Source organism: Capra hircus, chromosome 11 (assembly GCF_001704415.2).
Source record: "Capra hircus breed San Clemente chromosome 11, ASM170441v1, whole genome shotgun sequence".
Classification (NCBI taxonomy): Eukaryota; Metazoa; Chordata; class Mammalia; order Artiodactyla; family Bovidae; genus Capra; species Capra hircus.
Genome location: NC_030818.1, coordinates 71,147,169 through 71,171,111, shown reverse-complemented (window position 1 = coordinate 71,171,111; position 23,943 = coordinate 71,147,169). Strand labels below are relative to the sequence as shown.

At 49.3% G+C, this 23,943-nt stretch overlaps 1 protein-coding gene across 1 annotated transcript in view; it reads left to right on the top strand.

Annotated features, from left to right (window-relative positions):
* Window positions 1–23,664, top strand: part of BRE (brain and reproductive organ-expressed (TNFRSF1A modulator)) — a 402,733-nt gene extending 379,069 nt beyond the window's left edge. Inside the window, exon 12 of the mRNA XM_005686868.3 lies at window positions 22,969–23,664. Within this exon, the coding sequence (XP_005686925.1) occupies window positions 22,969–23,032 (64 nt within the window). The 3' untranslated portion in view covers window positions 23,033–23,664. The remainder of the gene's footprint in view (window positions 1–22,968) is intronic.

Here is a 23,943-nt window from a genome sequence, read left to right as displayed (position 1 = left end):
TGGAATTAAAGTTGCCTTTGAATGGATGGAAGGAAAACCATAAGTAACAAAAATGCAAAGAATAATGGCCTGGGAGTTAGGAGACCTGGGTCGCATCTGGACACCATTATTAATTTCCTGTGTGAACTTGGAAAGGACACTTCACATTTCTGGGCCTCAGGACCCTCATCTGAAAGTATTGGGCAAGTAGCCAACGATCACCAAGCTCTAACTTATTTCTGGAATTGTAAATGAAAATTGTGTTTAAGGTAATTTCACATACTTTTTTATTCTTGTTGAGAAAATTCCATCTCTGTTGCCAGAGGTCAGGCACAAATTGAAAACACTGCTAAATGGAATTAAGTACACTACGTACGTGATGCTTTTTTGTACAACCCGTATCTAATATTTATAGAACACTTCAGCTGTGGAACGTGCACACAGATGCCCTGAACACACACACCCAGTAAAATAATTCTCGATGTAATACTTTTTCAGATGTCAAGTTAAAACAGCTTCTTAGGAATTAGGCTTGACTGTTCAGATGTGCATGTTGGTTTCTGACAGGTGCTGTTGGGGCTGCTCAGGGCTGTCACGTGTGATGTGGAGTCCAGCCAAGGCAAGAGGGCCAAGCCTCACGGTTCTATCACTTCTCATTAAGGCATGAATTTTAGAAAAGGGGGGAAGCATCAAAGAACAGCCATCCAATTTGTGCATATCATTAGTGACAAGCAGAGGCCTTGTTTCTGCAGAAATGAGATTCTCTCTTGTTTTTTGTCAGTTTCCTCAGCACAGGGGCCACCTGTGAAGATGAGCTAGATTCACGACTTGTTAAAATCACAGCTTTATAGAAGTGAGCAAAAACAGGGCGCAGATACTGGGGTACTTACCACTATGTCAGTGACCTTCCAGATCCACAGCCAGTAACAGAGCTGGGTTAGGTGACCAAGCAGGATCGCATCTAGGAAGGTAAGTTTGTCAGTAGTGGCCAGTCTCAGGCTGTGAAACAAGGAAGGGACCTCAGGGATCATCCAGTACAGCCAAGGTTGAGTGTGGTCAGCATTTGCCATTGTGCCGGAGATTAAATGGAGTGATTGGTGTATTTAAAACCCTCAGCACAGTGATTGGCATAGATTTGACACTTCATTTTCATTTCCTGGAAGAATTTGTTCAGAGCCATACAGTACAGAGATAAGAACCCTGTGTCCCTGATCGCTGGTCCAGGGCCAGCCCAAGCCATCTCTGACCTCCCCCCTTTTCTGTGCCTATTTCTTGCTCCCTTACTTATAGGAGCAGCACAGTTGAGTCTGGGGCTGAAGGGTAGCATGCCTGCATTCACGTGCCCATCACCTTCCCATGGGGTGACCTGGCATGGGAACCTTCTTCCTAGCAGCTCACCTTGGAGGCTGAGGGCGTCTGTGGCCGTGGAGGCAGCCCAAGGTATTCTTGAGCAGAAATGGCTCTTCTGAGAGTGTAGAGACCTGGCACTGAGTACCTTTAAGGGAGGGTAAACATTCCTGTGGCTTGACTTATTACTATAATCAGTGGGCCAGCGAAGAAAAGGGGTGTCGTAGCAGAGCAGGCCAAAGGAAGGACACTGCTTCACAGCTGCCTGCAAACCAGCAGGAAGGCTGCACATCAAGAAAAGGACAAAAAATTCCAGTGACTCCTATCTTCCCAGACAGACAGACAGAACCTCTGGCACTTAGTCATGCCTAATGGAAAATGGAAGCCGAGAAAGCAGAAGTGAGCCTGGAGTGATCTCAGGTGGTCCTTAATCCGGAGTCACTTCTGAGGAGAAAAAATGGCTTGCTTCCTTGTGTGCCCTGGATGATCAGGCTGAGTTGCCAGGTAGAGATGCCGTGGCGTGGAGAAAACAGGCTTTAGAGCAGCTGTGATTGTAAGAATCAAAGGCAGCAATGGCTTCTGCAGTGAAGTTATTGCTAGTATTACTAGTAAGTCATTCAGCAAACAGTTAAGAGCTATATACACACTACAGTTGACCCTCAAACAATGCACAGGTCAACTTACAGTCGACTCTCTGTTTCCAGAGTTTCTCTGCATCCACGGATTCAACCAACCACAGACTGTGGTATTTACAGTTGAAAAATATCCATGGTTAAGTGAACCCTCACAGTTTACACCTGTATACTTCAAGGCTCAACTGTATATACAGAGTATGTGCAAGGCACTGGGGACAACACACACACACATGCACAAGGTCACTGCCCTCCAGGTGCTGAAGCTCATCTACCTGTTGTGTAGAATCCCAACTACAAAGCTTGCTGATTGATTTTTGGAATGGTCCATCACTGGGTGAGATTCCATTCCAGAGATGGTGCATTCATGGCATTAATTCCTCAGTATATTGAGTACAAGTCAGAATTGCAAAGCAGGAGGCTCTGTAGCTCCTCTAAAACTCAAATTTAGAAAACCAAAATTTTCTGTTATTGATCATTTTGGGGATCAGATAACCCTTAAACTGTCATTATTTGAGTTGCCAAAAAAATGAAATTAATGGGAATATATATGTAAAGGCAAGATTATATTTTCTTTGTCAGAATAGGTGATATCATTCAGTCGGTCCTGATCATCTTACAGATGATGATGATAATATACATCAAGTACACTGGCATAGCTGGTAACAGCTTATGTATTGATATTTTCACACTGTGACTCTCACAACAACCCTGTGAGACAGGTACTGCCATTACACCCATTTTACATGTGGTAAAGCTGAGGCCCCACAAAGTGAAATGGCTTGTCCACTAGGTCATAGGGTGATACAGTGTAGGATCTGAGGATATAGTTTGGGTTTCGCAACTTTTAGACTGATATTCTGTTTTTATAACACCCTGCCGCTCTTCCACAAACTGATTGCCTGAGGTATCCCCAAATTGCCAGACAGCTGAGCTCAGCTGTCTGTTTGGAACTGCAGAGCTTCCGGGTGCTCGCTCAGGTTTGGTGAGCCATAGTATGGATCTGTAGTGGCAGATGTTTAGGTTAGGTTCTGTCCAGATCATCAGCACTCTTCCCATTTGTTTATTCATTGAGCAGACGTTTTACTGAATTCAAAGTAGGTGTCAGGCACCATATTAAGTGACGCGTGGGATGCAGTCTGCCTTCACTGGACCAGCTTTCTGAGATGAACTGCTGCTGCTGCTAAGTCGCTTCAGTCGTGTCTGACTCTGTGCGGCCCCATAGACGGCAGCCCACCAGGCTCCCCTGTCCCTGGGATTCTCCAGGCAAGAACACTGGAGTGGGTTGCCATTTCCTTCTCCAATGCATGAAAGTGAAAAGTGAAAGTGAAGTCACTCAGTCGTGTCCAACCCTCAGCGACCCCATGGACTGCAGCCCACCAGGCTCCTCCGTCCATGGGATTTTCCAGGCAAGAGTACTGGAGTGGGGCGCCATTGCCTTCTACATAAATGACTTATCAGGCAGCAGCTTGTGCAATGTGCAGGCGAAACACAGTCGGCGCAGTTGGGAGTCCAGAGGAAGGAGATGGCGTCTGTCCCTTGAGATCGAAGTGGCTGGCACTGGAGGTCAGAGGTTGGACAGGAGCTGATGTGCAGAGATGGAGAGAGGATGCTCCTGCCAGATGATGCTCAGAGGCCAGGAAGCACAGGGGTTCCAGGTAGGCCAGTCTGCTTTGAGGAGGGCTGCAGTAGCTGAGGCAGGAGAAAAAGAAAGAAAAGAGGCAGATAGCAGAGTTCTGCAACGTGGAGAGAATGTGTGCTCTGGGCCCACCCAACCAGGATTCACATCCCGGTTCTGCCGCTTCCTGTGGCATTTTGTCACCTCTGTGGATGTTGGTTTTCTCATCTGTGCAGGAGGGTGACAGTCCTCTCTCACAGGGGGCCGTGGATGTCTTTTGGTGTTTGTTTTCGGGTCTTCGTTGCTGTGTGTGGGCTTTCTCTAGTTGCGGGGAGCGGGGGCTACTCTTCCTTGTGGTGCATGGGCTTCTTACTGCGGTGGCATCTTGTTGCAGAGCACAGGCTCTAGGCACATAGGCTTCAGGACTGCGGCAGGCGGGCTTAGTTGCTCTGTGGCATGTGGACTCTTGCCAGAGCAGGGATTAAATCTGCGTCCCCTGCACTGGCATGTGGATTCTCAACCCCTGGACCACCAGAGAAGTCGCTGTGGATATAAAATGGGAAAATGATTGTAAAATGTCTGGGTTATTGTTGTGTGCAGTTAATGGTAGCTTGTTATTAACTGCTCTGCTAAGACACTTGATTCTCTTTTCTGTAGGCAATAAGATTTTCCTTAAATCAGCAAATTACATACTGATATGGTGACCTGCCTTGGCACAGGATCACAATAGATCCTCCTTGCCTTAGAAATAATAAGGAAAGCAGTGAAAACTGAGATCTGTGGTCACACATGTCCATTCCTATAAAGGAATCCTTGTCTTGGTCCCTTTTACCTTTTCTTTGCCACCTCAATGCCCAAAGACCCAGTCTTACTCTCCAAGTTAGGGGCTCCAGTTACAGCAATTGAAAATACAAGTTGCCCAGGTAAATCTGAATTCTATAGAAACAACAAACAACTTAGTATAAGTATATCCCTTGCAATATTTAGGATATACTTATGCTAAAACATTATTTGAAGTTTAGTTGAAATTTAAATTGATGTGGGTATCCTATGTGAAGGAACAGCTCAAGAATCAGTTGAACAATCTGTCCACTGACTTGGGGAGGAGGACTCACGCATTTTCTAGTCCTCTCCCGCTGGTAATAAAGGCTCAGCAAGAGTTTGGCCGTGCCTTCAAATCATTTCCTGGGTAGAGACAGTAAATGCTGACAGGTCCTGCTGTGTGTCTTTGGGGTGGGAGCAGAGATGGGGGGCGGGGTGTAGGATGTCTTGTACCAGCCTTCACATCTCCTCAGCCCTCTTTCTTTTGAACATTCTCATAGACAGTTGGCAGAATAAAGACAGCCTTTGTCTCTAATAACTTGTCTCGTGAAATAAGGGCAAGCCCTCTTCACAGAGGTTCTTCTAGAAACATTGCTAAAAGTGGGGACTGTAGCTGCTCCTGTGATGTGAGTAACTTGAAACAGCCAGAGCAGGCGTGATGGTAACCAACTGGATGCCCCTTACTCTGGGAAGTCTAGGGACTGCAGAACTGGAGCTTGGAGGATGATCCAGTGCCTTACTGCAGGTGAAATAAAGAAGACCCAGGGAAGGGAAGTGCTGTGCCCAGGGTCACACAGCGATCCAGAATCGGAGTCTGAACTTCAGTCTGGGTCTGCTGCCTTGCATTCTTCTGTAATAATTCAGGGGGGTCTGAGAATTCCCCACGCACTTGTTTGGTGGACTTGGCAACGTTTTCTCTGAATGACTTGATAACTCTCATCTCCAGATGTCAACTCGATTGTGTGTCCTTCAGCACTGCCATGCTCAGCTGCATGCTTGCCACCCTTAAGAACAAGATCACTACTGGTAGAGAGCTCATGGCACTTTCTAGACCAGCTTGATCTTGGCCCGCCCCAACAGTGCCTCCTTGCTGATGATCCCTTTGCCCCACCCTGACCAAGTGTTCTGTGGTTGAGATGGAAAAATCCACCTCAAAGCAGAGGGCTTTTAACCTCAGTTTCAGAGGAGTAATTTGTCCACGTAACAGGAGGTGAAAATTAAAATAAAGCAGGGCGTAGGTTGGAGCAGTGCAGCACTCCTGGGCTTAAGAGTGCCTTTGACCTATCCCCCTGAGACTGGAATGATGATCTGGCTGCCAGAGAGTTCTTAGAGGACGCCCTCTGTTCAGTGGTGTCACTGGCGAGGTGGTATTAGCCCTAAGACCAGCTTTATCTGCACACTCTGAAAGCGGACCTGACGGTGCAGGCAGAGCCAGCCCACGTGGAAGCCCGGAGCGGTGATCATGGGATCTTCCACTCTTTTTATTTTCTTGTTCTTGCCACAACCTGTCATGAGACCAAGAAAACTTGTTTTGAAAATGCTTGACAGCCAAAACAACCTGTTCTCAGCCCCGGACGAGAGGGTTTGTCCTCTCTGACCATTTCTGTACTGTTTGATGTTTGACTGGCTGCTGACTGGAAAAAATGAAGTTGCTGTTTTCTTCTCATATTGTTCACAGACTAGGGCTGGTAGCTTGCCAGGTCCTTGTTTCCCGTTTTTTTCCCCAGCCCTTCACCAGAGAGATTTTAAAACAGTGCCTGAGTTTAAGTGATGAATGAACATTAGCAACATAAACTTCTGAGGATTTAACCGATGGTTACACCTCTGCAAGCAGAGCTTGAAACGTGGGTTGTCTTTCCTAGTCCCATTAGATTTCAACCTGTGATTTTCCACTTGTGTTTTGGTCCTCTTTCCTGAAGTTGAGCGTGTGAGTCAGAATCTCCAGTTATCCCAGTGGCAACTTTGGGCTTCCACACTGATGGCTCTGAGACAGCAGCATCTCTTCTCCCGGGGGTCTTGGTTTTAGATGGTCTCGGGTGGGTCCTGTGAGTGGGAAGGAACCACTTCACTTCTGTTCTGCAAATAGAGGGATTGGACTGGATAAAGTATTGGCAAACAATTTGTTGTTTAGTCACCAAGTCATATCTGTCTTCTTTTGCAACCCCATGAACTATAGCCCACCAGACTCCTCTGTCCGTGGGATTTCCCAGGCAAAAATACTGGACTAGATTGCCGTTTCCTTCTCCAGGGGATCTTCTCGACCCAGGGATCGAACCCGAGTCTCCTATATTGACAGGCAGATTCTTTACGACTGAGCCATCTGGGAAACCCTTGACAAACAATAGCCAGAGGGTGAATTTTGCCAACTGCTTGTTTTCATAAATAAAGTTTTATTGGAACATAACCCCACCCAATTTATCTTCATGTTGCTTATGGCAGCTGTCACTCCAAGGGCAGAGTTGAATTGTAGACAGGGTATATGGTCAGCAAAGCTGAAAATACTTACAGAAAAACTTGCTGATCCCTGGATTAGTTGGCCTTTAGGGTTTTCTAATCCAACTTTTTATGACTTTTGAACTCATAGCAGTTTTTTTTTTCTTTTATAACAAGAACTCCTGAAGTAACTAATAAGGGGCTAACTATAAGGGACCTCTCTCTTCCCTGCAGTAGTTACAATGCAAAAGGTTGGGACTTATTTTGCTTTGTTTTTAGTTTATTTTGCTGTATGTCTGTATTTGTTTATTGGTCTGGCATCTTTGGTATCCATTAATTTTGGCAAAAAGACACCAAAGCTGAGTAGGTCTGATTGCATTCAGTGGCATGGTTCAAGGTAGGACACCCGTTTGTACCCACATGGAAGAAAATGAGGATTTGTTTGCGTGATAGCTATGGCAGGAAAGGGAGCCAGTGCTGCCTTGAGAACCTGTGGCTGCCCAGACCCACCCCACCCGCTGTTTGTGTTTGCCTGTCTGAGTCTGAGTGGTGAGATGGGGGCAGGAATAGCTCAAAGTGGTGAGGTAGTTTGGTGGCCGTGGCTAGAAAAACAGGAAGAAGCCTTGAAAAATGCAGAGACTAGGGAAGAACTAATCTTTTTAATCTTCTTCCCTCGGTGCCAGTCCAAACAAGAGGCCAACACAAAATTTGCATCCCAGTGACATGCATTGCATACCCACATCCCCAGAGCATAATAGGGGATCCCAGGCACCAAGCTGCATGATCCTCCTATCAGGCCACCCTAGCCTGTAAAGAACTTTTGTACGAACTAGAAAAAAGTGCCCCTTTGGGTTGGTGCAGGCTCAGCTAACAGCTTTGAGTAAGGAAACCTTGCCCCTTTCTCCTGGCATCTAGCCCTGGGTAAACTAGCAAGTGGGCAGGGGCTAGATTTCAGCCTCCACTTGCTGCCTTGGCCAAACTTCTTTTGCAGGACAGACACTGCACTGTCTAATGCAGCAGTCACTCCTGCTACCTGGCATCTCTGAAGTCTAGGTGGGGTGGGGTAGGGGGTTCCTCTCATGGGGGCTTGCTGGCCAAAAAACAGGTCAACTCTGCTTGACTTTGGTTTTTGAGACCACAGCAGCCTGAGCTGGCCCCCTGCATGTCCATTAATACCCACTCGCTCAGCAGCGCTATGGAGCAGGGTACCCGAGAGCCTCGGGGCAGGGAGCACAGAGATGTGCCCCCCCCCCCCACAGCTGCACCGGGGCCCCTGATCTGGTTAAGGTGCTTGCTTTGGAGAACCCACAGCCTGGCTCTTCTTTGCCAACTTCTGACCTAAAACTGGCTCAGTTCAAGGAATGCACACAATTTTCCACAGAGTTACATCTCAGAGGTAATACGCTGGCAGCACAAAGAAATGTGCTAAGAGGGCCAGAACAGACGAGCTCACGGCAGTAAGAACTGACCTCACCCCCTGGGCTCTGGGTTACATGTAGCCCAGGGTGCGCAGTGACGACATTGCGCCAGGCCGCCCTCCTCTGCAGGGCGTGTTGTTGGCGTGGTTTGAGAAGGCTATTATGCACTCCCCATGGGTGAGACAACTTTGCGGTCAGATCTGGTTTCCACCTCTCAGCTCACGTTGGAAATTGTATTGGGCCGGCCATGTGGGCAAATTTTGAAAGATCCCTAACCTACCCTTTTCATTTTGCGTCTATCAGCAGTTCCCAGCAGATAGTTCAAGGCTAGAGGATTGGGAAGAAAGCCTGGGAGCCCAGAGTAGCCAAAGACCCAATATCTACTTCCGGTCCCCTTTCTTGGTTCTTAAAAGACTCCTGGGAATAAGAAAGAATGTAGTTTGTCCGCTGTTCTGAGCCCCTAGCCAGTGTGGAGTGCTGTGTGCTAAGGAACAGAGTCCTGTGGACCAGAGCGCTTCTCTCTGTGTTCTAGAAAGATGCGATGGAGGGGAGAATGGGTGGAGAGTGGGCATTCGTGCTGCTGCACCCCGTGGGGAGGATGGTGGGAGCCCATGAAGTTGACACTGGAGAATAGCCCTGTACCCTAGTTTTGGACCAGAACCTCAGGGCTGAAAAGAAAGAAATCTCCCAGTTAGGAAATGTTCCCAATTTTAAAATATTACTTTTCCAAGTCACTGGATGCGTAATGATGCCCAGAACTTTTAGCTACAGATGTTATGACCAGATATGGGGTGGGGAGCAGCACTCAGCAGGGCCCTTCTAGTGGAACATGGGTGCCCGAGAGCCATGCTCATCCTGCTCCAAGCCTGTGGCCACAGAGGGCCCCTGGAGCTGGCAGTGTGCTGCCTCAGGGCCCTGGCTCATGTCTGAACTTCACTCTGCCTTTGCCATGCACCTGACCCTGGGTAGGTTATCTGCTCTTTCCCAGGCCGCCTCTTCATGTGTACAGTGGGAGCAGAGCAAAACTATTTCATACACATGACTGTTGCTTGGATTAAAATGGGGTTATTTTTAAAAACACAGTATAAACTGAAAATACTAAGGATCGAGTTAGTTCATTTACTTATCCAGTAACTATTAAATGCCTACTAGGAGCAGGTACTTTCAGGCAGTGGCCTAGGTATTCCAGGCCCTCCCGTAAACAGGAGCTATTCAACACATGTGTGTTAAAATCGAGTGAAATGGGAGTTCCTCAGCTGGGTGATGGGAGGGGAGAGTGGGAGGAAAGGAAACTACTCGGGTGTGAGTTCTGACTGTGTACCTGACACTGTTGCTTAACAGTTTCTCTCTGGGTTTATCAGAGAGAAACACGCAGAGACTCAGAGAGGTTAAGTATGACATCCCTGAGACACACAGCCACCAAGTGACTGACCCACGTTAGACTTCAGTAACCAGGGATCCCAGATGTTCCCTTGCCACAGAATGACACGAGCGATCCCCTCTCTAGCCCACTTTTCTCCTCCCAAGCTGCCCTCAGATCAGTGAGCCAGGCCAAATCCAAGCCAAAAACGACCACCCCTAGCCCATTCTAGGCCAGTAGAATTTCACGTGGGGAGCATGTGAAATCAGGGCAAAATGAGGCTCTATCACCACAAGCCTGTTCACAAGGGCGCAGGTTTTAGGAAAACAACGGCCTTCAGTGCATGCTCGGAATTCCTTCCATGGCAAGCCACTGTGAGAAAAATCTCACCCAAACAATGCATTCTTGGCCGCCAAGGGAGGGTGGCTGTCTTTTCAGGCGTAAAGCTACCAGCAAGGACCCAGAAGTCACCCCAAGAAGCTGTTGGTTTCCCCAGAAGATCTAGCTGTTTAAAATCAACTAAGCAAAGGATTCCATTCACCCCTCTGCGCAGCCTCCCAGTGCTGAGGCCTCCTTTGCCTGTAAGTCCTGGGAGAGCAGGAGGGCCATGGAGCTCGTTGTCCTCATGTGGGTTTTCAGTTGAGCAGTCGATGAATCCTTTTCTCAGATGTAACACCGAGTATTTATTCTGAAAAAGGATTTTAAAGAAAAAAGAACTAAAGAGATCATTGTCTGGCTTGGTCTCTAAAAACTAGTCCAGGTATTGTCTAGATTTAAGATGATCGATTGAGGAAAGATTATTCATTCATTGTCATTCAGTCATTCAACAGAACTTAAGGGTATTTCTGGGTCAGTGAGGTACAGCCCCCAGAAATGAACACAGAAGCCTCCCGTGTCTACACCATAGGGGGAAACACCTAAAGAACTGCGTTTAAAGATGGATAGACCCAGGGCTCTAGCTGGAGGAGGGCATGACAACCCACTCCAGTATTCCTGCCTGGAGAATCCCAAGGACAGAGGAACCTGGCGGGCTACAGTTCATAGCATTGCACAGAGTCGGACACGACTTAGCAACTTGGCACACACAACCCCAGAGCCAGCAACATCCAGGGAATTCCTGCCCAGGAAGTCAGCTTGGCCCTGGAACTCAGAGCACACGGCGGAGGCCTCGACTGACCTCCACCATTCAGTTCACAAGGCTACCCTGAACCTTGGTAACACTGAGCCACCAAGCTCCACCCATGGGTGACTATAGAAGTAGACAGCATGTGTACAAGGGACAGCAGCCAGCAGCCCCAGACAATTTAGTTGGAATTGTTTAGTTCCAGAAGGCAAAAGTAGACTCCGTGGGTGGGGGTTCCCAGGGGACAAATTCCAGTTCAGGAGAAGGAAGACCATCATAACTGTTCAGTGCTGCAGGCTCTGCGGAGGGCCTGATGCTTATGCCAGGCCTTGAGGGTGGTTAAGTTTTCAGTAGATACGGAGGCCCTCAAAAAGTGTTGCATGGTTCAGGAAAGTACCCTTCACCTGCAAAGCAAAGGGACTCCTACTTAGCTGGCTCCCAGAATTGCCAAGGGGAATTAATTATTGTTTGTGAAACACTTTAAGAGTCTCCAATGAAAGACCTTGTATAAATGCAAATTATTATTATTGTCATTAAAAGTGCTAGACAGACGTCTGGCCTGCTGGATAATACGCTGGTATAGCTCTGAGCAGCAAAGAAAAGTCAGTTCCAGGCAGCAAGTTTGCTCTAGTTGCTCCAGAGGAATAGCAGGAAGAAACAGTGGGCGGAGGAGGACTTAGCCCCTGACTGTGAAGTGAAACCACCCAACTCCCACCCAGGCTGAGCAGGCAGCAGTCTGTCTGGGAGTCCAGGGCCCATGTGTCTCCTGAGGGTCAGGCTTTGCTCAGCTCTTTCCCTTGCCCCCTGCAGGAAACAGCCCTTGTGGAGTACAAGAGCTCGCCATGAGTGAGTGACTGTCTGGTTGTCTGCTGGTCTGACGGATGAATGCTGGCCTCCATTCTTGGAGTCCTAAGTCAGATCTGGAGACAAAAGAGAGAGAGATAGAAACCTCTTGTCATGCCTTTGATGGTACTTATTAAGGCCCTTGAGGGAACCCCTTTAGCAAAGCCCAGGGAGAGGTCATTTATTAAATTACTGCTTCCACTAAAGAAACTGTCTCTGGCTAAAGTGCTTGGATTGATATCAAAGCAATAATAATAATAATGGATAATAGTACAGTCGGCCCTTCATATCTGTGGGTTCCACATCCAGAAAATATTTCAAAAATATTTGGAGGAAAAAACTCCAAAAAATTCAAAAAGCAAAGTTTGCATTTGCCAAGCACCAGCAACTATGTACATAGCATTTATATTAGTATTTACATTGTATTAGGTATATAAGTAATCTACAGGTGATTTAAAGTATATGGGAATATGTCAATAAGTTACAAGCAAATTCAGTCAGATCTCCACATTTGTACATTCCATACCCACAGATTCAACCAGTGGAGTATAAGAAACCAGAGTTGGTTGAATCTAAGGCTGTGGAATCCAAAGATATGGAGGGCCAACTAGTACACCACTTTATACAAGGGACTTGAGCATCCTTGGATTTTAGTATCCAAGAGGGTCCTGGAACCAGCCTCCTGTGGCAGGTTCCAGGGGATGACCGTATATTAGACCTGGAAGTAAACGCAGAGGCCATCCCCTCACTTTCCAGATGAGGCATCTGGGACACAGAAGTAAAGTGGCTCATCCACGGTCACATAGCAAGAGCCAGGATCACAACTCATGCTTAATTATGTCAGGGTAGTAATCCCTCCCACTGTATAGCATTTTACAGTCACATCACTTCTGAACAGCTCTGGAGAGTTTTCAGAAGCCCACAGACATAACTGTTAAAGGAACCTTCTGGTACCTTTGCCCTTCTGGGACTCATTATTTGGAGAACATTTCTGGTGCCTCCTGCTTGCCCTTATGGGGATTGCAGGTGCCTTTCCTTCTCCGGACACTCAGACTAGGCCTCGTTCTTCCATAGGATGTGTTGATACTTCCAGGATCCAGATGGGCAAGTGAGCAGGAGGTCTAGTTCCTCCCTTCCGTCCCTTGTTATCACAGTCATAATTCTACTGGAAAGTCACCCAATGCAGGTTCCTAGATGAGAGCTAAGGATACCAGTCACCACCTCCGGACACACAGACTTACAGGATGGAGGAAACAGATGTAGGTGTAATGGGAGTTAGCAGTAAGTAGCCCTCGGCATTCATTACTGGGCCATTGGCAATTCCAATATTATGGAGTTTTAATGAAGGAGAATAAAAGATCCTAAAATGATGTTTGGGAGGGGAGGATCACCAAATCAAAGAAATTTAGAAATCATCTTTTCCACGCCTTCATTGTGTGGATGAGGAAACAGAGGCGTGAGTCAGCGTCACACAGCAGGTGCAGACATGGAGGCCTCAGCTCTGTGCTTAGCCATCAGCACTCTTTCCACTGGAAATCCTGGCAGTGTGCAAAGTATGTGCACTCTGGAGTCGAGCAGCGTTGCCACCTGTTAGTGATGTGATCTTAGAAAATTACTTGCCTTCTCTGAATCATAGATTTCTCATTGGCAAAAATAAAGATACAGGTGTCCCCCTCTTTTGGAAAGTTCACTTTATGCCACTTCGCTTTTACAAAAGGCCTACGTTAGTGCCTGCTTTCAGTGACCCAAAGACATCCAAAGAGGATTTTCACTTTTATTTTTTTAAAAAAAGGCAAAAAGCAAAAATAGCTTTCATTGTTTATTTTGTGGCAAGCCCTTGTAGAGGCAGCATACACTCCAAGCAGCCGGAGTGGCACCGCCAACCTCATTCCCCAGGAACCATGCTCCCATCTCAGCATCAAGCCACTATAGCTCACTTTCTGGAATTGCTGCTTTTCTATCTGTGAGCCCAGGTGTCTGGGAATATCATTTTAGCTGTTGGGCCAGGGGATTAGCCTGAAAAGAAGAGGGACCATAGCCCTCCTTGCTGTCCCTCCCCCAGATCTTCAAGGGGTATCTGTGAGCACCCAGCTAGGAGGGCAAACACCCAGTGTTGGCGTGACCAGGAGGTGCCTTCAGAAGCCAGTAGATGGAAGACAGAGCTTCAGCCTCTAGATGCTGAGAGTCTAGTGAGAGAAACCAAATTTACAACCAGGGAAACAACACTTAAAAGCCGCAGAGAGACTCTCTGGAAAGGAGGAGAATAGTTGATGCTCCAAGGAGTTGATATCCTAAGTGTTGTCTGTCCTTTGGGGGTCCAGTACTCCCCTGTGCCGGCTGATGCCTGGTGATGCTGAGTGGAACCCTGAAAACACTGTCCCCCGCACGCTGCCATGGTCTGCTCCGCCAGGACCCTGGGCACTTCCTCTCTGTGGGCAGTTCTTTGGTTTTTCCCCTCTTGCTGACTAAGGGGGAGAAGGTTGTCTGTGATCTTGATGGTGACTCACTACCATCAGACAGGCAGCTGGCTTCCCCTCAGCAGTCCAGCACAGGTGAGCTGTGTGAGTAGCCCTCCTCCCGACAGGGCCTGTGGACGATCCCAGCACCCTCCACGGGCATCTGCCTGGCCATCAGCAGAGCCAGTGCTGGGATCCTGCCCATACAGCCCCAGGCAGAGTGAGCAGACAACTTGAGATGCCCATTGCCATGGCACCTACCACCTGAGATACGTCAGATGTAGGCGCAAATAGGGCGACAAGGTGGACACAGAGAGTAGCTCTGCTCTGGGGTCCCAGGCCTCAGGGAGCACCGCATTCCTTAGCTCCCTACACCCACTATCTGGCCTAAGCTTAGCGCAGACAGGTGCACTGGGTCACCACAGCCTGCCCGCCCCCACCTCCTGGGTAGAGGGGGGCCAGCCTTTCTCTGCGGCCACACTGTCGTCTCCTCCTCCCAGGGTCTCATCAGGTTCACAGCGGAAAGAGCATCAGGCTGAGAGTAAGCAGATAGGGAGGACAGGCTCAGATTCTACCTACCAGCTCTGGAGCCTCAGGGCAGCCCCTTGGGACAGCCATTCATTCGTTCATTCCTGCCTGTGAGGCCTGTGGATGGTGAGCACCATGGGGCACTAAGGAATGAACCATCACCAAATTCTGCCCTCAAGGGGCTTCCAGAGAAGAGCTAGGCCTGTGAGAGGGGACCATTAACTTCTCCAGGCCTTAGTTTTCTCTTCCCATAATGGTTGGAGTATATGGCCGCTGAGGTTTCTGTTATAAAATTTTATCATTCTAAAGTACATCTTTAAATAAACCACGTTTATTACATCGCTTGAGAAATGTTTGTTGAGCTGCAGTGTGTCGGCACTAGACTCGAAGCTGGGCTGCAGAGAGGGATGAACATGTGCAAGGGGGCTTGCAGTTAAGGAGCTTCTGGTCGGACGTGGCGGGGTGAATAGACAGATGCAGGCAGAGCTAGAGCCCCGGGGAGGAAGGTAGCCCTGTGGCTGGGGGAGCCCACGAGGACTACCCTGCCCCCTCATCCCGCCAGCTGGCCGTCTCATGGCCTCCTCCTCAGACCCTACACCAGGGGATGCCGAGAGGGCAGAGGTCCCTACAGTCCCCACCACCCCCACCCCCACTCCTGGGCAAGGACTGGCCCTGCAGTTGCAAAAGCTGGCTGCATGCTGCTTTAGCCCCAGAGGAACTGGCTAGGCTCCAGAAGGCCTCCTCAAAGAGTCTCAGAAGGAAGGAGAGCCACTAGGTAATTTTGATCATTTCAGTACCCATTGACAAATACCCTATGATTTAGAAGGAGGCAGATTTCATCCCAATACTTTGATGTCTAGAAATGGATTCCAGTTGGTTGGTTGTCCTCCTAAAACAGCATTTTCTTTAATTCAACACATACTGAGACTACAGCCAGTTTTCTCATGGGCAAGGAGCCCGAGCTGTATAAGACAGCGTCTAGACACCAATCTAAACATCTCAAACTCAAGGCAGACCATAGCTGGGCCTGAGGTTGGAGGTCAGTGTGCCATGGAACCCGGCAGAGGGGAGATTGATTCCAGCTGAGGGCGAGGGCCTCTGCCTGAGGCTGCAAGCGTGTTCTCAGTGTGATATCAAGCCTTTTGCAGCTCATGGGTTAGTTTCCTTGCTTTGCGAGCTTAGATTCCTTAAAAACAAACCAGGCCTGCTTGAGGATTGGCACCTCTAGGGAGACTGTGTACATGAACCAGTTATAACCACTTGTTTGTTCCTAAAGCCCATACCAGCAATCCAGGCTGGCTGCCAGGGCACAGCTACAGAATAAGCTCCCATCGTGCCAGGCATTTGCTCACCAAGGCGCCCAGAGTCGGGTGGGCCATCTTCACAGGGGCTTTTGGAGGGCTTGGGGTGATGGGCATTGAGGCAGAACCAGGTCTCTTTGTAGAGATCCTATTATGAGGATGACCCCTTTGCCATGGGAGAGTAACCCTCGATGAGTCAGTCTTTACCATGGCCGTTCAGGACCATGAGGACAAGGCAAGACCACAAGGATGATTAGTGGGACTTGTCTTACACTATTTACAGGACCGCTTTGATTTTCAGACCACAGTTAGCTTGCATATGACTGATTAAAAACATGTGCCAGTTGAAGTCACAGCTGCAGAAGAAAACTGGAAAAAAGAAAGGAGCCTTAGATGTTTAGGAACTCGCCTCTATTTGCAAAAATGAATTCTGACTTGATTTGTATGTCCTTGATTTCCTGACAGTGAGGTTCATGTCCCTGAACCACTTCTCCCACCCTGCCCGCCCCCCGCCCCCCGCACTGGCCTGACTCGAGCAAACATCATAAGGCTCATCTTATGACTGCCCAAAGAAAAGCATTTGGGAATTCCAGAAAGAGACCTCAGAGTCCTATTTCGGAAGAGAGCAGCTGTTTAGGCTTCTGCAGAATCAAAGGTCCCAAGTAAATGAGGCTAAAGGCAGCAAGATCCCAGGGGCTACTCCGTCAAGTCGTGCTCCCTTGGGAAGACGAGCTCTGGTGGCACTGGGGCCAGAGGCTCTCTTGACTGAACTCGCTCAGCGTCTGTTCCCTCATCTGCACAATGGGGCCATGACTCCTGCCGCACGCGGGAGTATTGTGAGCGGCACCTGTGCAGTGTTCAATCCGCTCTGTGGGCTTCCTTCCTCTTTCCCTGGAGTCTCCAGCCTCTTGGGACTTTTTATTCTCTGTTTTTTGTTTTCATTTTCTTAAAGTGGTACTGATTCAAATGTTTAGATGTTGATTTCACAGATTTTTGTCCTTTGGAAAAGGTCCATTGAATAAATCGAGGCTTATAATTCCAGCAGGGAAGACCCCTTTTGATGAGAAAGGCTCCTTATTGCCTTCATCTCAAGGCCTCTGAGGATTCCTCTCACAGCTCCCTGTCCCCACACTCCTTAGTGCCCCAAGAGCCCCTGCCCAGGAGCACCTAGATGATGGATTTTCCAGGCATTGTTACCCCCTGACAACTTAGCTTGAGCTCCCTGACTCTGGACCTCTGCTCAGTGGGAGGGCAGACATGGCCAAGAGAAACGAGCCTCCCTCCTTCCCACCACTGCCTGTGGTTCCCAGGACATGTGTTCGGAGCTCTGCCATGTTTGCAAAAAAAGCATCCCAGATAATGATGAGCTCTGCCTCCCCACACCACAAGTCCTTACAGTGCCTTGAGGCCTGGGCTTGGCTGGTGCCTTGATTTAACCAGTGAAGGTCAAAACACAAAGAGGTTAAGTGGCTTGCTCAAAGTCACGTGGATTTCTCAGAACCATAACTGGGTGGCACCTAGAGATGACCAAGTATCCATCTGCCTTTTGGAGGTGAGGAGCTGGGCCTGGACTAGAGCCCATGACTTCTGCCTCGTGGCTCAGGGCTCTTTCTGCTCACCCCGCTGTCTCTCCTTTTCAGTACTTGTTGTCCTGGACAGAGAAAGGTCTGTTCGAGGACTGAGCCAACTGTAATACCCCCACTTCCGGTAGCTAGAGCCATGTGATTATCTTAAACATCTGTCAGGCCCACAGCCCACCTTCCCCCAACCGCACTCTTGACCAGAACTGCACACAAGAGCACACCCAGAACTCAGGCAAAAGCCAGCCAGGGGCGCAGGTGCCTCCCACTGCAGAGCTCGTCCTTAGATACCATGAGTCCACTTCCAGCCACTCTGGGCTGCATTTCCAGAGGTTCACAGTGTCCTGACAACTTTGGCTGGGTGTCAAGCCCTGAGACCGACCATCTCTGTGCCTCCAACTGCGAGCGCATATGATAAGTGAAAAGTGATCCAAGAAGGCCCAGAGGGAAGGATGATCTGGGATCTTTCCATCCACACAGGGTTTTTCTCTTTTTCTCTTTTGCAGCCACACATGCCCTGGCTGTTCCCAGGGACTCAGTCTTTCCCCCTCAGACCCAACTGGGTCCCCATGGTAACAGTTGACATCTATTGATCAAGTAGTATACCAGGCATCAGGCCAAGTGCTTACTTGGAGCATCTCATTTAATCCTCATGAGGATTATTCTTTAAGGTAGGCATTATGGCTCCCCTTCTATAGTCAAAGAAATTAAAGCTAAAGAGATGAGTCACTTGCACAGGTGGGACAGCCAGGAAGGAGCAGGGCCAAGCCTTGAGCCCAGGTGTGGCTGGCTCCAGAAGACACAGTGCCTGTCCTGCACAGCCTCCAGCCTGTGAGGCCTTGGAGATCATTGAGCACAGCTCCCTGCCTTGAAGATGAGGGATCTGGTGCCCAGAAGGGAGGAAACTTACTCCTGAACCCCAGACCCAGAAAAGCAGACCCACTGAGCCCCCCAGTACCCTGATTCCTGACCTCAGGAAATTCCCTCCTGGCAGTGCCTGTGAGCTGAGGCCAGGAGCCAATCCTGCTTCCCATTCATGGAAAACCTACCAGACCTTGGCCTGGAGTCAGTTCTATAAGTTTTATTCTGTTGACCTGAGACTCTGTGATGGACTAAGTTGTGATTTTATAAACCCAGAGCGAAGGAACTGAGGTCAGTGGAAAGGGTCAGAACCTGATTTCGTCCTCAGGCATATTTAGCTCTAATCTGGTCTAAAAATAATTTCCCTCCAGTGTGGTAGAATGGGAGCTTGACTGATCCTGTAGGTCCTTTTGACCAGTGAAGGAGGATGTGAGAAGACCTTCCCTTCACCACCAACACACTTATACTTTTGAAGCTTACCATACACTTTGCCTTTGGGTCAAAGAGTATTTTAAAGGTGACAGACTAGTGCCATTGGCAAGTGATATATTCTGAGCAGCTCTCTACTTTCTCTGATAAAAAAACTGAAATAAATGAAAACAGTGCTTCATTATATATATATATATATATATATATATATATATATATATATATATATATATATGTATGTGTATATATATGTATATATATAAATGGCTGGGAGCCAGTTGTCATTTTCCCCTTCCTCCCCCTTTCCCCGAGCTGACTTCGTGCGGCTCCATGTTGAGAAGCGCTCACTGACAACAGCTGGTAGCATCATGCCTTTAAATAGCCCTGCTCCATACTGCTTCCCCATGGCGTCGCACAGTTTGCCCTGGCAGGGAAAGCCCAGGACAGAACAGGAAACTTTAGAATTTTCTGAAGAAGGAAAGAGCTTGCTGTAAAGCTTGCTCCCTCTTGCCAAGACCTTTCTGTCAAAGGAGCTTGCACTGGTGTGGCCCCTTCCCCCAGAAGCTTCCAAGGAAAAACCTGCACTGAGGAGATTTGCTTCATCAGATTTGCCCCATGTGACACCGGGCATGAGGAGAGAGCACGGGAGAGAGGTGCCCAGCCTGGAGCCCAGGGCCCCATTTCAGCAGCAGTCAGTCCCACTCCCTCGTCAGGCACCTATTGTGGGACCGACTGCCTCTCCCTATAATGTCCTCACCTGTGACCTAAGAGAGGGGCGCCACCCCACCCAGTGCTCGGACTCCAGATGTCCTTTGGGCAGGAAGGCAAATGCAGCGGAGGTTGGCAGCAGCCCATCGGTGCCGGACCCCCTGAAGAAGGGCCACCAGGCCCCCCTCCAGCAAACACAAATCCTGCTGGGGAAATAGCAGCACGTGAAACACAGGGAAGGCATGAACAGCCCTCACGACTGGTGGCGGCAGCCAGTCAACAAACTTCCTTCCTGCACGTGGTCCTGTGAGAGCATCACAGCAGGGTAGGTGGGTTTGTTGCCCCTTCTCAGCCTGGGGAAACAGAACTTGGGGCATCTCTTGCCTGGTCTGCCTGGTTCTAGGTCTGGGGCAGCTCCTGCCTCATTGCAGTCCTCCTCCCCAAAAGGATGATTGTGGGCAAGGGTTTCCAGGTTCTGCATCTCAGAAAAGGCGGCGGATTGGCTGGAACCGGGATGGTGGAGGGTGTTGATCCTTCTCACTGACAGTCGGTATAGGCTAAAGTTTGAGAATGGAGGACACTTTTGCAGTTTTCTTCCTCAGAATCTAAATGTCTCATCTGCCTGCTTTCTGGGCTTGCTCTTTCACCCCAAAAAGCCTGCAAGGGACCTGCTTTAACTGCTCTCACAAACCGGTGGTCATCAGTAGTTACCTTAATTACAGCCATGAAGTCCTTGCCTGGCGCTCTGTACAGGCCAGGCCTGTGGGGTCACCGAGAAGGAGACTCACTCCCTCCTTTCCGGGACTGGCAGTACCACCCAGTCCACAAAGCCATGTGCACCCATGAGACATGCCCAGAAGCAGCACAGAGAGTGTCTGCACTCAGGGAGAGAACCTTGGGAAGGCTTGATGGAGGCAAGGGCATTTGGCCTGAGCATGACTAAAGGCCTGGGGTGGTAATGGCATGTATGAGGAAGAGCAGGTGGCCAACGGGAGGAAGTGGGAGTGGAGGTTGGCGTCTGGACCATGCGTGGGCCTCAGGGGGCTTATGACACCCCCGATTGCTCTCTTCTCATGGGTGGACATCCCCTTGTTGCCTCTCACGGCTTCAGCACGTCTGCCATCTGCCTTTAAGTGAGCACCCTGACTCCTAATGTGCTTCTGATCTGTGACATCACAGTGAGGAGACTCACCTGTAGGTTTTCTGGAAGAGGATCTTCAGCTTTCTTAGCTTCTCAGTGGTGAGGGCAGGGCATGATCCCAAAATGTGACGGAGGAAAAGTGCAGATGATGACAATCACGGCACTCCAGGCTGCGGGTCTGGGCAGATGAAGGGTCTTGGCTGGAGTAGGGACACAGACCCACGCTCAAAGAGAATTCATTTACCTGCAACAGGAAGATGAAGCCTTGCGTCCCAGGAAGAAATAGCAGTGTTGCGAAAGGTAACAAGGCAGGGAGCCCAGGGTGTGGGGAGGAAGAGGAAGAAGCTGCAGGATGAATTCCTACAGAGGTTTAGGGAGAAGTGGAAGGTGAGGGCTCTGTTACAGAAGTACCAGGGCCCGACGCACTTTCAAATGCGTGACAGCGATGAACACATCCATGCGGCACGCACTGGCTTGGGTGAATGATAGACGTTCAGGTCATGATGTCCTGGTTGGAAATGTGAGACTGGCAGTTTGGGAGAGAAGGACTGGAGACCCAGATTCCAGGGGCGGGGCAGGTGTTCTCTGCTGAGGGTGTTTCAAGCCTGAGAGGAAGCGAGCAGAGTAGAGAGCAAGACTGGAAGAGGCCAAGGAGAGATGTCACCTGGAGGTGAGGAGGAGCAGGGAGAGGGGGGAAGGAGCAGGCCTGGATGTGTAAAGTCCAGGCAGTAGCTTCCAGACGCAGGAGCCGCTGCAGAGAGGCTGCAGAGGCTAGGACTGAAAAATCTAAGCAAATCCCTGAAATGTGAAAGAGGGCTTCCCGTGACCTGGCATTGCGGGGCAGGGATCAGGCAGGCGTCATCGATGACACTCTGTGTGGCTACCTGATGGCAACCCTGGGGCTGCTGAGTTTGTGGGGGCTCGTCTCCCAACATCGAACCACCCGTTTGAACTTCTTGACTCCTGAGCAGTTCTCTGCTTTTTTCTCACGGGTGGACATCACCTCGTCGCCTCTCACAGCTCAGCACGTCTGCCTTCTGCCTTTAAGTGAGCGCCCTGACTCCTAATGTGTTTCTGATCTCCTGGGAGCCTGGAGCACCAAGTTTACTAGGACTATATCCTAAATATTAATAACATAGACTTGGGTAAGGTACCTGAGGCCTTTATGGTACCGATGGTAACAGGTCATCTAGCTCGTGTCCCAGATCCGGGGGAACCACTGCTGGATAAGTCAGCTGCTCTGATCTCACCACCTCTCCGTCTTGTTCCCTCTGCTTGCCACCATGCCCTATCTCTTCTGGAACCGTGTTGAGTTCCCAGCTCATGTGCAGCAGTCCCATGCTCCCCAGGCCTCTGCTCCTGCTGTGTCTTTCGCCTGTGTAAAATGCCTGCTTCACTTCCTCCTCCATTGACTGCCCCAGGCCGGTGCCTCATGGCACCTCCGTAAGCTCCCTCACCACAGCAGTCGGTATTTCTTCTGTGTCTGCTACTCCTCAAAACTGAGCTCACCCGCATGGGATGCCATGTCTGGGGCATCTCCCAACCCCGGGCACCTCAGACAGTGCCAGGCACAGCCTCCTGCTATTGAATGGAAAGTCTGCTTCTACAGGTTCGAATCTGGGTGCTGGAAGAACCAAATGGTCCGCCCCAGATCCTGTCACTAGTCTGAGAAGGCTCTTCTGACACCCAGCCTGATTTTCTTTCCAGTAGATCAAACCACGAGTATGTTTGCAAATAAATGGAGACCATGGATCACTTAGAAATTCCTCGTATTAGGCCTTGCTTATCTATATAGAGGAGACCTGGGTTTGATCCCTGGGTTGGGAAGAGCCCCTGGAGAAGGAAATGGCAACCCACTCCGGTATTCTTGCCTGGGAAATCCCATGGATAGAGGAGCCTGGTGGGCTACAGTCCACAGGGTCGCAAAGAGTCAGACACAACTGAGCCACCAGCACTTTTTTCTTTTCTTTGTCTGTATGAAGTTGATCCAACTGAGTGAAAAGTAGAACCCTGTTGATATTTCAGATCACGAAAATGACTGGTTGCTTGGCTTGGTCACTCTCTGGCTTGTAGCTTGGAACCTTGGTTTTGACCTGGGAAAGGCCAGACAGAACCTGAGTACTGATGTCTAATGGGAATTGGCAGCCAGGAAGTTCTGAATACAGGCCTTTTAAGCATCCATGAGAGAGAGCACGGCAGTGAACTGCATGGACCTCTCTTGGAAAAATCCAGAAGGCTTTGCATCAGCAGAGAAGGAAAATCCAACCCAAGATGCATGAACAATAAATAACAACTGTTCTGAGTTAGGTTGAAAGCTCTGAGTTGCACTTTTTTTTTTTTCAAGTTGTTTGTGCTAACCACAATTTTTTTTCTCCCCTTTTCCCACCAGGGCTTATTTCAAAACCTTTGTCCCTCAGTTCCAGGAGGCAGCGTTTGCCAATGGAAAGCTCTAGGAAACACCAATCTTGAGAGGTAGCCAGCCAGACTGCTCTGTCCACATGCGTGTCGGCACATAGGGCTGCTTCCTGGAAGCCATTGGAATGTCTTCATGGCAGCGTTTTGCTCACACAGCAGCTTTGCTCCGCGACTGGAACCCAGATTTGAGCTGGCTGGCGGGAACCTGGGTCCCAGAGCCGCCCGTCTCTGGTGGCTCCCTCTTTGTCTCCTGCAGTATATTTCTTAGTTGAAAGAAATAAAGTCACAAATCATGATGCCGTATTTTTCCAGGGAAAGTAAGACATCCTGAATGCACACACCCTGAATCCAAAGCCTTTGTCTCTTAGACCTCTTTTTAAGCTTTCGGATTAAACACACCTTTGCTTTTCTCATTCCCCCGAAATGAGTGCCTGTGTGTTTCACACCCAGTGTTTCCCATTTTGGACAGTCCTCCAAAAGCACTTGTAAAGGTGCTGCCTGAATGAGTCTGACCAGCTGGCAAGGTTTCCGCCACTTCCCAGCCGGGCCCAAGACCGGTGCTCAGGAACAACTAGGTTCTAGCACCAGCCTCGCCTCCAGACCCCTGTGTGTACTCCAGGTACAAAGCCCATCCTGACCCAGGAGGCGGTCATTAAAGTCATTAAAGCTTGTTGAATGCCTCAAGAAATTTATCTCTGTTCTCCCATCCCTCTTCCCGATGCCATTGGGAGAGTTGTTTGGGCTTATGAAGCACTCTGTGAATTATACCTGGAAGACACAGGTAGGGTCCTGTGGGCGAACCCTGGGCTCAGGCCTGCCAGCTCCGCTGCCACCCAGGAACAGGACTGGGCAAGATACCCTGAGCAAGCTCCATCTTCCCTAAATTTGTGGATTATCAGAGCTGGGTGGGGTTTTAGAAGTCATCTGTTTCCACCCCCGAATCCCTCTC